The sequence below is a fragment of the Esox lucius genome, chromosome 6 (assembly GCF_011004845.1).
Source record: "Esox lucius isolate fEsoLuc1 chromosome 6, fEsoLuc1.pri, whole genome shotgun sequence".
In the NCBI taxonomy this organism is placed as follows: Eukaryota; Metazoa; Chordata; class Actinopteri; order Esociformes; family Esocidae; genus Esox; species Esox lucius.
This window is the reverse complement of record NC_047574.1, coordinates 12,614,820-12,629,914: the sequence shown is the minus strand read 5'-3', so window position 1 is coordinate 12,629,914 and position 15,095 is coordinate 12,614,820. Positions and strand designations below refer to the sequence as shown.

The 15,095-nt window shown below is 39.2% G+C and overlaps 1 protein-coding gene across 4 annotated transcripts in view; it reads left to right on the top strand.

Annotated features, from left to right (window-relative positions):
- The window catches only part of kcnh1a (potassium voltage-gated channel, subfamily H (eag-related), member 1a), a 66,704-nt gene that overhangs the window by 1,691 nt on the left and 49,918 nt on the right, over nucleotides 1-15,095 (top strand). For 2 of the 4 annotated variants that reach the window (XM_020047049.3, XM_020047048.3), the window contains exons 2-7: nucleotides 9,030-9,153; nucleotides 11,725-11,831; nucleotides 12,300-12,428; nucleotides 12,597-12,715; nucleotides 13,085-13,252; nucleotides 13,554-13,778. In XM_020047049.3, the coding sequence (XP_019902608.1) occupies nucleotides 9,030-9,153; nucleotides 11,725-11,831; nucleotides 12,300-12,428; nucleotides 12,597-12,715; nucleotides 13,085-13,252; nucleotides 13,554-13,778 (872 nt within the window). Of the gene's footprint in view, nucleotides 1-9,029; nucleotides 9,154-11,724; nucleotides 11,832-12,299; nucleotides 12,429-12,596; nucleotides 12,716-13,069; nucleotides 13,253-13,553; nucleotides 13,779-15,095 lie in introns of all 4 variants that reach the window. The other 2 variants (XM_020047047.3, XM_020047046.3) reach the window with 1 other exon arrangement.

Below are 15,095 nucleotides of genomic sequence, written 5' to 3'. Positions count from 1 at the left end.
ATTGTATTGTCCTCAATATGCCCCCATGTCCTGTACGCTATGCTATGAATTAGCTCTCAAATTACACAACAGTTTGTTTGAAATAAGTTTGTCACTGTCACTTTAACCATTTTTCTTTTCAACTTTTCAGTATGGACATTATCACATAGACAGACAGGTATAAACCCAACCCATATTTGGGGTTCTGCTCATGTTTTCTCCCATAATCTCCCTCTATATTAACTCTTTGTACTATGTCTGTTGTTCTATACCAATTGCTGTTAATTTACAAAGACAATTAATTCAAAGTCGATTTCTTCCCCCCCTGTTCTCTTTTTATTTAACATCACTGACTTATAATAATTTGGGTTCACAGACACTAGTAACTATTTGTGACTGGTAATTTTATTCTTAGGACACTTCTTTGTTGGGGCATAGATAAATGATGCTTAGCTACCCTCTGTTGTTTTCAAAAAAACCATTGTAAAATAACAAATGTTGGCATGGAACGTCTTACTCATAGTACTGTGTTTGTGTCTGTGTAAGTAATGTTGCTGTTTGTCTTCATTTAGCTTGGTGAAGTTTGTAGTTTGGTAATGTATGTCTCTTGTGCATTTTATATTGTTGTGTAGCCCATTTACTTTGTAATTTGTGTTTTGTTCCCATTCCATGTTAATGACGCGTGCCTTGTTTGACACCACAGATGGGACATGCTTTATTATTTAGTATGAAACTGTTGCTGTAGCAAACATATTCAACAATCCTTTTTCTAACAATGGCGTAAAAAGCAGTTTGTAATAGTGGGAGCTGGAACTAACGACTGTGCTTTAGTGGGACAAACAACCCATAAAAATCATAAAGCCGTTGTGTGTGTTTGTGTGTCAGTGCGTGTGAGAGTATAATGTCTTTGTTGTCAGTTAGGGGTGTACCTGTGTCTGTTTGTCGCTTAATCTCAGTGATGACAGGCCAGAAGCGTCTAGAGAGATAGGAAAACAGAACTAAAATAGGTAGATAAGAAGACAGAACTGAAGCAAATGCATTCACAAGCTCACACACAGGTGTTTTACGAATCTCCATACACAAAATGTTATTTCTGTTAAGTCCTATCTGCCCTAACTCTAACCTTTCCCTTATTGTAAACCAACTTTAACCCTACAAATGTTTAACTCTAAACCTAGTTGCACAGGGCCATACCTCCAATTCGCCACATCTCCTTGGAAAAACCTTTGTATTTCAGAAACGTTTTAAACAGATCACTGGCTCCCAGTGCTAAGATTCTTATTCAATGATACATTTCCATAAATCCCCTTTGACATGCCTGAAAGCCAGGTAAGTGTTGTATTTGCTAATCACTATTGTTTTCCGACTGGATAGCTAGCTAACCAGTTGGAGATGGCCTATGTTGGACATGTAGACCATACTTGCCAAACAATGTTTGGATGCAGGGCTAGCACAAAAAACCACAACACAGGACTTTAAAAGGGAAACTAGCTAGCAAAAATGAGAGGCGTCCTTGTGAGCAATATGCATTTTCAGGCCTGTAAGGACAGCTAATACCACTTTTCTCCTCTTTTGAGGCTTCATTTGTGAATTGTCTTTCTAAATTCGATGGTGAGAAGATAAAGTCATGATTTGCACACAGCAAAAAAAGTAGTCAATACTTGTTGCCAGTGTTTAATCATAGCTAGCTTGGATAATGTGCTCGCTTGCATTTACAGTTGTGCTCATAAACTGTCTTTTATTTAAGGATAGTGATGATATGAAGCCATTTATTATCACATAGTTGTTTGGCTCCTTTCTAAATCATAATGATAACAGAAATCACCCAAATGGCCCTGATCAAAAGTTTACATATCCTTGAATGTTTGTCCTTGTTACAGACACACAAGGTGACACACACAGGTGAAAATGGCAATTAAAGGTGAATTTCCCACACCTGTGGCTTTTTAAATTGCAATTAGTGACTGTGTATAAAGAGTCAATGAGTTTCTTAGCTCTCACGTGGATGCACTGAGCAGGCTACATACTGAGCCATGGGGAGCAGAAAAGAACTGTCAAAACACCTGCGTAACAAGGCAATGGAACTTTATAGAGATGGAAAAGGATATAAAAAGATATCCTTGCAAATGTCAGTCAGTACTATTCAATCAATTAAGAAGTGGAAAATTCAGATACCAATTCTTGATACCAAGCCAAGGTCAGGTAGACCAAGAAGGATTTCAGCCAAAACTGCCAGAAGAATTGTTCAGGGTACAAAAAAAAACTCACAGGTAACCTCAGGAGAAATACTGGCTGCTCTGGAAAACGACTTTGTGGTTGTTTCAAGGAGCACAATACAACGATACTTGAACAGAAATGAGCTGCATGGTCGAGTTGCCAGAAAGAAGCCTTTTACTATGCCAATGTCACAAAAAGGCCAGATTACAATATGCCCGACAACACCTTGACACGCCTCACAGCTTCTGGCACTAATTTGGAGTGATGAGACCAAAATAGAGCTTTATGGTCACAACCATAAGTGCTATGTTTGGAGAGATGTCAACAAGGCCTATAGGGAACAGAATACCATCCCCACTGTGGTGCATGGTGGTGGCTCACTGATGTTTTGGAGGTGTATGAGCTCTAAAGGCATGTGGAATCTTGTGAAAATTGATGGCAAGATGAATGCAGCATGTTATCAGAAAATACTGGCAGACAATTTGCATTCTTCTACACGAAAGCTGCGCATGGGACACTTGGACTTTCCAGCATGACAATGACCCTAAGGACAAGTTGATCCTCCAGTGGTTGCAGCAGGAAAAGGTGAAGGTTCTGAAGTGGCCTTCACAGTCTCCTGTCCTTAATATCATTGAGCCACTCTGGGGGAGATCTCAAACATGCTGTTCATGCAAGACGACCAAAGACTTAGCATGACCTGGAGGAATTTTGCCAAGACAAATGGGCAGCTATACCACCTGCAAGAATTTGGGGCCTCATAGTCAACTATTACAAAAGACTGCATGCTGTCATTGATGCAAAAGGGGGCAATACACAGTGTTAAGAACTAAGGTGAGAGGATATTCTGTAAACCTTTATCCTGAGTTTGAACTGTGAGTTGACACAAGTTTCCTCGCTATCATTGTAAATGATATGTTGAAATGTACGCGCCCACGCACTAATGTTCCTAAGCACACAAACCCGTTATTTCTTTTAGCCTTTCTTCTGGTTTGTCTTACTGATTCTTTACGATTAGATCCAAACAGCCAACAAACAGTTTAAAAATAAGGCTGCTTTAGTCAGTGTATAAAATAATTAAGTTTACAGTGTGCAAGAAAAATACATGTATTTGGGTGCTGTAATATAGACATGTTTTGTAATGGCATGGGAGCGATAGATGCCTTTTAGCTGTCAAATATGTATGGTTGCTGTTTTGAACAAGGCTCAGAGTACCTGGGATAATTTACATGAAAATGTCTTTTTTTTTTTTAAAGCTGTCATAGTATGATACAGTCTCTTTATGCTATGGAATGTTTGTCTTTACAGAAGTCTTGTACCTTCATACTGCCATGGTATTGTTGTCCTGATCCCTCTTTCCCTGGATTCTGATTTGTTAACCTACTTTCAAGAGGGTGTTTGTGAGGTTGTGTGATGATTGTGTCTGTATGTGTTAACCTACTTTTGAGAGCTTGTTTGTGAAGGTGTGTGTTGTGTGAATGTGTCTGTACGTGCACATGCATCAACGTGTGTGTGTGTGTGTTACTTCTAGGGATTGGAGTGAAGCTAAGAGTTTCCCTTTGAACACACAGAGTAACATAGATTGGTGCAACTCTTTTCATGAGCATTACACCTAAGTCCAGACAGAGATGGAACTATTGGTGTGAATGTTTAAGTGCAGGGTAATTGCAAAAGTTTATATAATGTGTCCTTAGGATTTGGGAATTTACTGTAATATTTTCACCGTGTCGTAAATATTTACTGTAGCTTCTTTCCCATGTAAAGACATGCATTACTAACTGTCATACAGGGCAAGAATATGTGGTGTATATTAATTAATATACAGGGTGCTTTGAATTCAGAATGCTGATTGGCTGAAAGCCATGGTACTGTATATTACACTGTATATCAAGGCCATGACATCACATCACCTTTTACTTGTGTAATAGCGTTAGTAGCCAGTTTATAATATCAATAACACACCTCAGGGGTTTGTGTTATATTGCTACTGTATATAAATGAGTGTGGAATAAATGGAATGCAGATGTTTCCATACAGGTGTAGGTCTACTGCATGATACAATTAAGAATTTAACTTCCTGTCCTGCTCTCTGGCATGTATAAAAATGCTCAGCATGCCCAGTTTACCTCTATTTTAGATCAAGATGGCAAGAGGAAAAGATCTTAGTGATTTTAATGGAGGGTTCATTGACAACGCCTCCATCCACAGGGCACAAGAGGTCACAAAAAATGTACATGTATGTTTTGTTTAACAAATAAACACATACTATCCAAAAAAATGGCTTTAGTTTGACTTTCAGGTGCCTAAGACTTTTGCACAGTATTTTATAAATACACAATTATATATATATATATATATATATGTATGTGTATATATATATATATATATATACACACACACACTTACCCACCACCATACTTCATTATATTAAGTGTATATAAAGTGTAAGTTTTTTTATTTCCATATTTCCTTGGAAGGTTGTTAGGACATTAGGCAACATGGACTCTATGAAGTTCTAGTTGATTTTGGGGCAAAAGCTGTCTGCCCGTGCCTGGAGGCTTAAAATACTGTGCTCTAGTTGCAGGGCAGTCTTTACTGTGCTCTAGTTGCAGGGCAGTCTTTACTGTGCTCTAGTTGCAGGGCAGTCTTTACTGTGCTCTAGTTGCAGGGCAGTCTTTACTGTGCTCTAGTTGCAGGGCAGTCTTTACTGTGCTCTAGTTGCAGGGCAGTCTTTACTGTGCTCTAGTTGCAGGGCAGTCTTTACTGTGCTCTAGTTGCAGGGCAGTCTTTACTGTGCTCTAGTTGCAGGGTAGTCTTTACTGTGCTCTAGTTGCAGGGCAGTCTTTACTGTGCTCTAGTTGCAGGGTAGTCTTTACTGTGCTCTAGTTGCAGGGCAGTCTTTACTGTGCTCTAGTTGCAGGGCAGTCTTTACTGTGCTCTAGTTGCAGGGCAGTCTTTACCGATTCTTATCACACTGCTTGCTCAACCAGAAAGCCTTTAGCTGGCACACGCTCCCTGAGGTGTTGCATTATCCAACTGTAAATCCACGAGTTGATCCATTCATGGGTTTCCAGATTCCCAACCTCGTCACAAGGAGTTGGTGGGCCCCCGGGCATCATCATGGCCACTTTGCTGTGTATTTAGTCCACTGTGCCACGCGGGGTGCTCAAGCTATTTATTCTTAAAGTAAGTAATTGTCTCACAAGCTTAGTTCAACTGTCGTAGCCCATCAGAACGAAAGCTCTACGTTTTTTTACTCTGTAAACAGACACTTTGGGGTAAATAGACGTTGTCTATACATTTGAGATTAGTTACATTTCTCCAGAACCATCCTTCAGATTTTACCCCAATGGGGGGAGTGACCAATGTGACAGTAAAGATCCTAGCTTTGATGTCTAAGTGGAAGTTCTCAGAGGAGGCAATGTTCCCTGAGAGATACTTCAACTACTGTATACCAGCAGTATTTGTAGTGAAATGTTTTAAGCAGAATTAAAAACAAAAGGGATTCACTTCAAAAACTCAGCGTCTTAGCTATCTTTTTCCAAACATTTTTTTTTCTTCTGAACCCAGTGTAGAATATCTCTACTTTCTCAGAGAAGTTGTACAATGAGTGGTTATAAAATGTATGCTGTTGCTTGTTTTGGGAGTGACTCATCTATTTTAATGCCCCTATGCAGCCTTTGTAATTCCATTTCTAAATAATTTGTGAAGGTATTATAAATCCTGTTTTTCTTTAATGAAAAATGCAGCACCTTTGGAATGTATTCATAACCCTTCACTCCACATTTATATACACAAAATATTTTTTCAAAGGTTTTCCTGGACAAACATGAATATATTTACATACATAACACAGATTGGCTTATATAGGATGATGGTCAAGAATTCACACCCTATATAGCAGGTATAGCTGCTATAATCAGAGCGCCTTTGTCACTGCTCAGTAAACCAATTGTTCCATCCCAACAGAACTGGCTGTATTACAAGGCACTTATTTTAAACTGCTCTTCCATAAATAGAGTACTATTCTCATAATTTCAGAGTGTTTATTTCATCTTCATAATGTGGACATATCAGTAAAACTGGCAATTCATCTTTGTGAATGCACTAGGACTAACAGGGGTTTCACATTTTGTTTACTGTCAAAATGAAGTCCTATCATGCCAATATAGTCGTTATGTCAATCTTCCGGAAATAATTGTCTATACAATCATGACTACAAGTATTGACATTTAGACATTTGTGAACAAATTCACTATTTCTCCTAAAGGAAGTTTAGAATATTTTTTGGTCTCCACACATTGTTTTTGGATTTTTAACATTTCATAACCTTGTTTTTATGTTCACAATTTTACTTTTGAACATAGAGTGGTATGGTGAAAAATTAATGGCACCCCATTACTTAGTTGCACAGCCTTTGGCAAAAATAATTGCCAACATGTGCTTCTTGAAGCCAGAACTACTGTAAGCTTTCTGCATCTTTCTACTGGCAATTTGGCCCACTCTTCAGCAGCAAACTGCTCCAATTTGTTCAATGTTGGAGGGGCGCCCTCCACCAAATGCCGTTTTTAGCTCTCATCAAATATTATGGATCATTCAGATGTGGACTCTTCCCAGGCTACTCCAGCGTTTCTTTAACAGAGACAGTAAAGCGTTTCTTCTTAACCATTTCAGGGTTCCTTGGCTGCGTGTTTGTGGTTGTTGTCTTGCTGGTAGCCTTTAACAGATACCCTTCATAAGTCCATATCTGAATCACATCCATTTAAATGTTGTCAATACCTGAAAACAGTTAGAGGAGGCCATCCCCTAAACATTGAAAACATTATAACCGTTTGAAGAATTTGAAGATTGAGGTTAGTTGCTATTAGAAAGGTAATCAATGAAGTGACTATAAGGGGCATTTGGCATTACCTTGGCCAAAGACGGTGCAAAAAACTAGTTGCAGGGTGCCAATCATTTTGTCAATGTACAAACCCGATTCCAAAAAAGTTGGGACACTGTACAATTGTGAATAAAAACAGAATGCAATGTTGTGGAAGTTTCAAATTTCAATATTTTATTCAGAATACAACATAGATGACATATCAAATGTTTAAACTGAGAAAATGTATCACTTTAAGGGAAAAATAAGTTGATTTTAAATTTCATGGCATCAACACATCTCAAAAAGGTTGGGACAAGGCCATGTTTACCACTGTGTGGCATCCCCTCTTCTTTTTATTACTGACTGCAAACGTCTGGGGACTGAGGAGACAAGTTGCTCAAGTTTATGAATAGGAATGTTGTCCCATTCTTGTCCTATACAGGCTTCTAGTTGCTCAGCTGTCTTAGGTCTTCTTTGTCGCACCTTTCTCTTTATGATGCGCCAAATGTTTTTTATGGGTGAAAGATCTGGACTGCAGGCTGGCCATTTCAGTACCTGGATCCTTCTTCTATGCAGCCATGACATTGTAATTGATGCAGTATGTGGTCTGGCATTGTCATGTTGGAAAATGCAAGGTCTTCCCTGAAAGAGACGACGTCTGGATGGGAGCATATGTTGTTCTAGAACTTGGATATAACTGTCAGCATTGATGGTGCCTTTCCAGATGTGTAGGCTGCCCATGCCACACGAACTCATGCAACCCCATACCATCAGAGATGCAGGCTTCTGAACTGAGCGCTGATAACAACTTGGGTTGTCCTTGTCCTCTTTAGTCCGGATGACATGGCGTCCCAGTTTTTTAGATACGGCTTCTTTTTTTTACCTATAGAGTTTTAGCCGGCAACGGCGAATGGCACGGTGCATTGTGTTCACCGACAATGTTTTCTGGAAATATTCCTGAGCCCATGTTGTGATTTCCATTGCAATTTTTCTCTGAGAAACTCCTTTCTGATATTGCTCCACTATTTTTCGCCGCAGCATTAGGGGAATTGGTGATCCTCTGCCCATCTTGACTTCTGAGAGTCACTCTGAGAGGCTCTTTTTATACCCAATCATGTTGCCAATTGACATAATAAGTTGCGAATTGGTCCTCCAGCTGTTCTTTATCTGTACATTTAACTTTTCCGGCCTCTTATTGCTACCTGTCCCAACTTTTTTGGAATGTGTAGCTCTCATGAAATCCAAAATGAGCCAATATTTTGCATGACATTGCAAAATGTCTCACTTTCAACATTTGATATGTTATCTATATTCTATTGTGAATTCAATATTTTACTTTGTGTCCCAACTTTTTTGGAATCGGGTTTGTACAATGTCATTATTTTCTCCATTAGAACTGTATCCGCGAGTTTACATAAATACATTGGTTCTGCAATGTTGAAAATCCAGTAACAAAGTTTGGCGCCCAAATGTTTCAATTTGACCTCAGTTGAGAAGAAACAGGGATTTGTTTAAGAAAGGTACAAGGGTCCTTGAGCCTAACTGACACTAACCCTCTCCACATGCAGGGCTTACTTACTCAGCAGTGAGGGTAAGGACGGTCTTACGCTGAGTAAAGTAACCGTATGTGAAGGATTATTCTGCTGCTTTCTGCTCTGTTCTCACTCTACTGTAGTGGCTTCCATTGTGCAACATGATTGTGCCGTTGCCTGTTGATGTCGATCCTGGGTTGGTGTAAACACCATTTCACTCCAGTTGTTTTTGGAAATATAAACTGAAATGTTATTCACGCATTTTAATTTTCTTTCCAAATTGTGAGGTTTATTTCAATTCAGTCCCTAATCAGGACTGTATTGAAAAGCTATTGATCCCAACCATACTTCTCCCTCTCCCTTGTAATGTGCTGTAGTCTGTGAGTAATCACCAGCGAGTTAGCCTTACCTCCTTCTTTGTTCCCCCTTATATTTGACAGATACCAATTTTGTCCTGGGAAATGCTCAGATTGTGGACTGGCCTATCGTCTACAGCAACGATGGCTTCTGCAAGCTGTCAGGGTACCACAGGGCGGAGGTCATGCAGAAGAGCAGCACATGCAGGTAGAAAACATTGACGTCGTATTTTCAAATACTGATACAGAACCTTCGAAGGTGGTTTGAACCGCCACTGTACCGGCATTTCCGTGTTTGAAGTCGGACTGACGCACATCGCTACTCCACCAGAACTGTCTATCCAATCATCTCAAACTGCATTAGCGCAGCCTGTGTCTTCTGCCTGGGTGCAGACAACACTATCCTAAAAAAGGACATTATGGTTTATTCATACCACGACTTAACAAGATATTTAGTAGAAATGGGTAATCTTCCTACCATTTTAACAAACAGAATAAAAACAACGCATAGCACATCAATACACGACGTTTATTATGTTCAGGAAAACAATACTGACCATTTTATGCCAGAGCAGAATTCTCTTAATGTAGAGCCACTTCTGATCTGCCACTGTTTTGATTGTCTAAATGGTTATCAGTTACTGCTATCAACATGTTATTGTAGCAGTATTGTATGTCTGAAAGAAACTATTAGTATTGTTCTCATTTACCATTTCTAAATGATCAGTACAATCGACATGCAAAATGGAAGGAAACAAGAAAATTACCTTCCTCTACTTAATCATAGCCCTTTCTTTACAGCCAATTCCACTGCATTATAACCAGAAAGATTAAAGATTAAACCAGTATTCAAAATTAGACAGACTGAAATGCCTCTTCATTCTCCCAAGGTGACTCTGTTCAAAAGCTCCCAACAGCTGGCTTAGTTGTTATTGTGTGAAATAGCGTTTTAAAAGTATTTGTTTTATTTAAATCTTTGTTGAATCGTTGATGGCAATTATGTCTAGTAATATATTGTATTTCCACATTCAAGTTTTCATGATCTTTCCTGGCTAAGTCCCATGTGAATACTCAGTAGAGATGTAACCTTGGTCCCTTCTTTAAGTTGACATTAGGTATATCGTCCTGCCACCATACCCATTTAACATTATTGTGCCAAAAAGGGCCAAACCATGCCAAGGCTGTACTGGCTTGTTTTAACTGTAAATGAGCTAGAACTTAACCCCTTTAATGTCTGTTTTAACTGTTTGGCAATTCTAGCTGAGAAGTCTCTGTGCTGACACTTGGTTTGCTGAGAAATGTTCCTGTCAGGAGTGATGTCAGATGAAGCCAACCGTCTTTGGGAGATATTGCATCCTTGTGGCTCTTGTCCAATAAGAAATGGTTATTTATATTTTTTGTTGCAAAACCTTTTGCCACACTGTGTCTTCATGAACACAACCCCAACGCATAAGTTGTAGTATTCACAGAAAATGTTCCTTTTGTTGGGGGGCGGGGAAATAAAAGTAGGATTAAAACAGATTGAATTACATATTGATTAATGTAAAAAAGTATAATCTGAAAATAAATTTGTATGAATTTATATAAAATGAGGAACTAAAATATAGTTCTTGCATAATTATTATGTTTGGCTTGACAAGTCACATAAGAAATAACATGTACACCTTCCTCTGTCCCTATAGCAATATGATCTCACAGAGTTATGTAATGTCCCTCAGTCAAGTTGTGCATTTCAAGATGAGGGAGGTGTTTTTTAGAGCCTCATAAAGAAGGTCAGTGATTGGTAGATGGGTAACTATAACAACACATAACTAATTAAATTCTGCCTTATTTTCAGGCACGACCATGGCTGCATCGAAAGATGGGTATTGACATTGGCAAAGCCTGGGGAATTTTTCAGAGAATGAAATGGAATGCATATTGAAAATTGGTGTCTAGCCATGATCCCCAACACCTTGACAAAGCCTAAAGAATTTTGGGATAATTGGAAAAAATATTGTACAATTGAAAAAATACTGTACCTACCCAGTCTCACAGATGCATTTGCTGCAAAAGGTGCTTCTAGTGTGTATTGACATGTACAGCATGTATTGAAAAGTGTTTATCCAATTGTAATATAAAAGTGCTTTCTTTTTAATTTCTTTAATTTATAATTCTTTCACTCTGACATTACATATTATTTTGGGGGGAGATCGTTTATAAATACCCCACATCGAAATGAATTTCAATCACACTTTTTAATCCAACTAAATGTGAAGAAGTTAGGAGGAAAATCACTTACAGCAGGCAGTTCTACTGCATGTTCCTGTCATGGCACTTCAGGTGCTGCGCCTTCACCCATATCAATTAGCCCAAGCCCTCTCACTAGAATGACGTCACATGTTGTTAATAAGTCTTTACAACCTCGACCAATTAGACATCAAAGCATTCATGCAAGATATGCTGGCAGATTAAAATAAATAAGTATGTAAAAAATATAAACAATATTTCATAGGGAAATTGTCATACCAAATCTCAATTGTATTAACTAAAATGATGGTTTATATTTGTCCTCTGATGTTTATATCTCTTTTTAGCATCAACAAGTTCAGTGACAACCCTTTGGGTGTGTGGAAATCTTACATACTTGGTCAAAGTCTTACATACTTGGTCAAATGCTTGATGACCGAAAACATTAATTAACATTAACAGCTTTACATTTACTTCCAAACAGCAAACACATCCATGCTTATAACAAAAGAAGTGAATGAAAACACTTTTTTGTTTTTGTGTGTTCTAGCTTCATGTACGGGGAGCTCACAGACAAGGACACTAGCGAGAAAGTACGGCTAACGTTCGAAAACTACGAGATGAATTCATTTGAAATACTAATGTATAAAAAGAACAGTAAGTACCAAGTAAAAAAAAACAATCCTAATTTAAGTGTTTTCATTTCTGTCTTATGCACTGTGCATTTACAGTGTTATTCCACTGTGGCCTGCTACTGTACATTTCTGCAGGGCTCTGTAGGAGATTATTTCTAATGCTGTAGATCAGGGGCACATACATGAAGATTCTCAGAGTAAGACTTTCATAAGAGTTAGGTTTGCCTTTTCCAAAATGTTTTTTAAAAAAAGGCAAGTTATTAAGAACCAGTTATTTTCTACAATTACGGCTTGCCTATCATAATCCTAGATCAGCATGTACTCTGATATGATTTATGATTACCCAGATGAGCGGATAGTATGGAGCCGGGCCAAGTTATAACTGTTGGTCGTGACTGAAAGACATGCTATTTTACGTTGGAACAATTTGTTTGAATGTCTGTTTTGGGTGAAATCTTTGTACCTTCAGCAGTGTCTGTTCTCCCATCAGGAACGCCGGTGTGGTTTTTTGTGAAAATAGCCCCCATACGAAATGAACAGGAAAAGGTTGTGCTGTTTCTCTGCACATTCAGTGACATCACAGCCTTCAAACAACCCATAGAAGATGAAACTTCGAAAGGTAAGTGACAGTGTTTGTGAAACACGGCGAAAGTGGATAGTCCCACTGTATTGGGATGGTACAGGCCTGCATGCCGATCCGTGGCATAGAAACACTGTATACTCAACGCTTTGCCAAACAGTATTATAACGCTGTTACAATAATACGCGTTCCACCTGGTTCTGTCAGGTTGGGGGAAGTTTGCCCGGCTAACTCGTGCTCTGACCAGCAGCCGAGGGGTTCTACAGCAGCTGCAACCTACTGTACACAAGGGAGAGAACGTCCACAAGCACTCCCGCTTAGCTGAGGTACACAAATATTTATGTCTCTTTAGCTTGTTTATAATTCTACTCTCATAAAGCTAGGGCATGTGCATGTGGGGGCGTTGTGTATGTGTATGTGTGTGTTTGTGCCGTTGTGTGTTTGACTTACTGCCGATGACATTCAATTTGGTTGGCATATGGTCCATTTGTCTATGTACTGCTTTGTGATTGTAGGGATGTACTGAAATCATGACAAATATACACACATACATACACACACACACACACGTCTCACACTCACCATAAATGGATGTAACGATCTGTAAGCAACCTTAATGTGACCTTTTAACCCCTGCGGTTTACACCTTTTTTGATTTTATTCCATCAAACTCATCAAAGATCTACAATCTGCAGGTCCTTCAGCTGGGCTCTGACATCCTCCCCCAGTACAAGCAGGAGACGCCCAAGACGCCACCACACATCATCCTCCACTATTGCGCCTTCAAAACCACATGGGACTGGGTCATCCTCATCCTCACCTTCTACACGGCCATCATGGTTCCTTATAATGTCTCCTTCAAGGTCAGAAGCATAGATCACCTAATTACATCCTGATCAACCATTATGAGCGCTTTCTTGACCTATGCAGGCATGTGACATCTACTGCTAAATTCTGTCCACGATAAAATAAATATTATGTCCTGTACTGTTTTATTCTCTATCTGTGTCCTCACGGACACTATATGGATGTAATAGTGCCGTAATTAATGTATGCTGATAATTTAGGCAATGTAATGTAGATTTCCAGCTCTGAAGTACATGTCAACTTGGGAAGAAAAACTAATGTACAGCTTTACTACCACAAATATTGTTCCCTCTTCAGACCAAGCAGAACAACGTGACGTGGCTGGTGGTGGACAGCATCGTAGACGTCATCTTCCTGGTGGACATCGTTCTCAACTTTCACACCACCTTCGTGGGCCCAGCCGGAGAGGTGATCTCTGACCCCAAGCTAATCAGGATGAACTACCTGAAGACCTGGTTCGTCATCGATCTGCTGTCCTGCCTGCCTTACGATGTCATCAATGCTTTCGAGAATGTGGACGAGGTGAGTACTGTGTGTTGGTCATCGACCTGCTCCACTAAACCGCCCTACGATGTCATCAAGTCCTCATAGAGGGGTGGACAAGGTCGTAACTATTGACAAAGAGAAGTAAAACCAACCTTTCTGTAAATTGGTTGACTATAGCCTTTTACTGCTCTTGTAGTTTACAAAGATAAAGTGGATGCCATGTAGACCTTTGCAGCTGAAATCTACGCTGCTGTCCGGATGAAACTTGTGTGTAGACTTTATATACACTACATTTCAGTACTGCCCAAGGAAGGATTAAACCCACAACCCTGGTATTCCCGTTGCCATGGATTCTTTGTTTGCCGTTGATATATTGAAATGTCAAAGCTTTTCCTTTTCCTGTGTGTCGACATCATTTATATTTTTTGGTTAATTAGAGCGGCTGTCCTAATCCTATTCGTACTTGCCCACCAGGAACCTGCAACACTCACTTTTCTCTGTTTTTTCTTGTCCACCCAGTCTGTTGCACTGGCTCATGCTGTGTTAGTGGACCTCTGTGTTTGTGTCTGTGTGTTTATATAGGAGGTTCCCATTGAAAGGCCAGAAACCTGAAAGCGCATTGTGTTATTATAGTGGGCAGTTTTGATATGTGATTTCAGTGTGTCTGTGTGTGTGTGTGTGTGTGTGTGTGTGTGTAAGACTGTGTCATCACACAGTAAATTAACATGCCGGGTTTTGCAGAATTCTGAATGCCTCTTCCCTTTTACAACCAAAAGCTGCTCACCAAGAGATAAGAATTCAAGGAAAAGGAGCATTCCGTTTGAACAGAAATACAATATCCTTTTCCCTCCTATCTTCTACACACATTCACTAAATGATAGAATTAAATCAGCTTATTCATGAATGATAAGCGATGAACCTCAGGCATGTATTAGACTCAGACCTCTGTAGCAATAGGACATTATTGGTGTGATTTTAAATATTTCAAGTGCTATGTTTACCCAAAACCAAAGTGTATTTAGGACATTAGTAACTTACAGCAGTTAGTAGACTGACCCTGTTGTCCTTACCAGAGAATTAAGCATGGTCCAGTAGTCCCTGAATCCATAAGATATTTTATGAGACGCAGATGATTGTCAATGAGGAAATTGTGTAGATAATTACCTTGCAGATACATTTAATTCCAGAAATAACTGGACACTGATACAAGTTTTGTTATTTTGGCTGTTTAACAGAATATATTTAAGTTACAGCTACATGAATATCGACTTAAAGTACAGACTCTCAGCTTTAATTTGAGGGTATTCACATCCAAATTGGAGGAAGGGTTTAGGAATACAGCTCTTTAATATT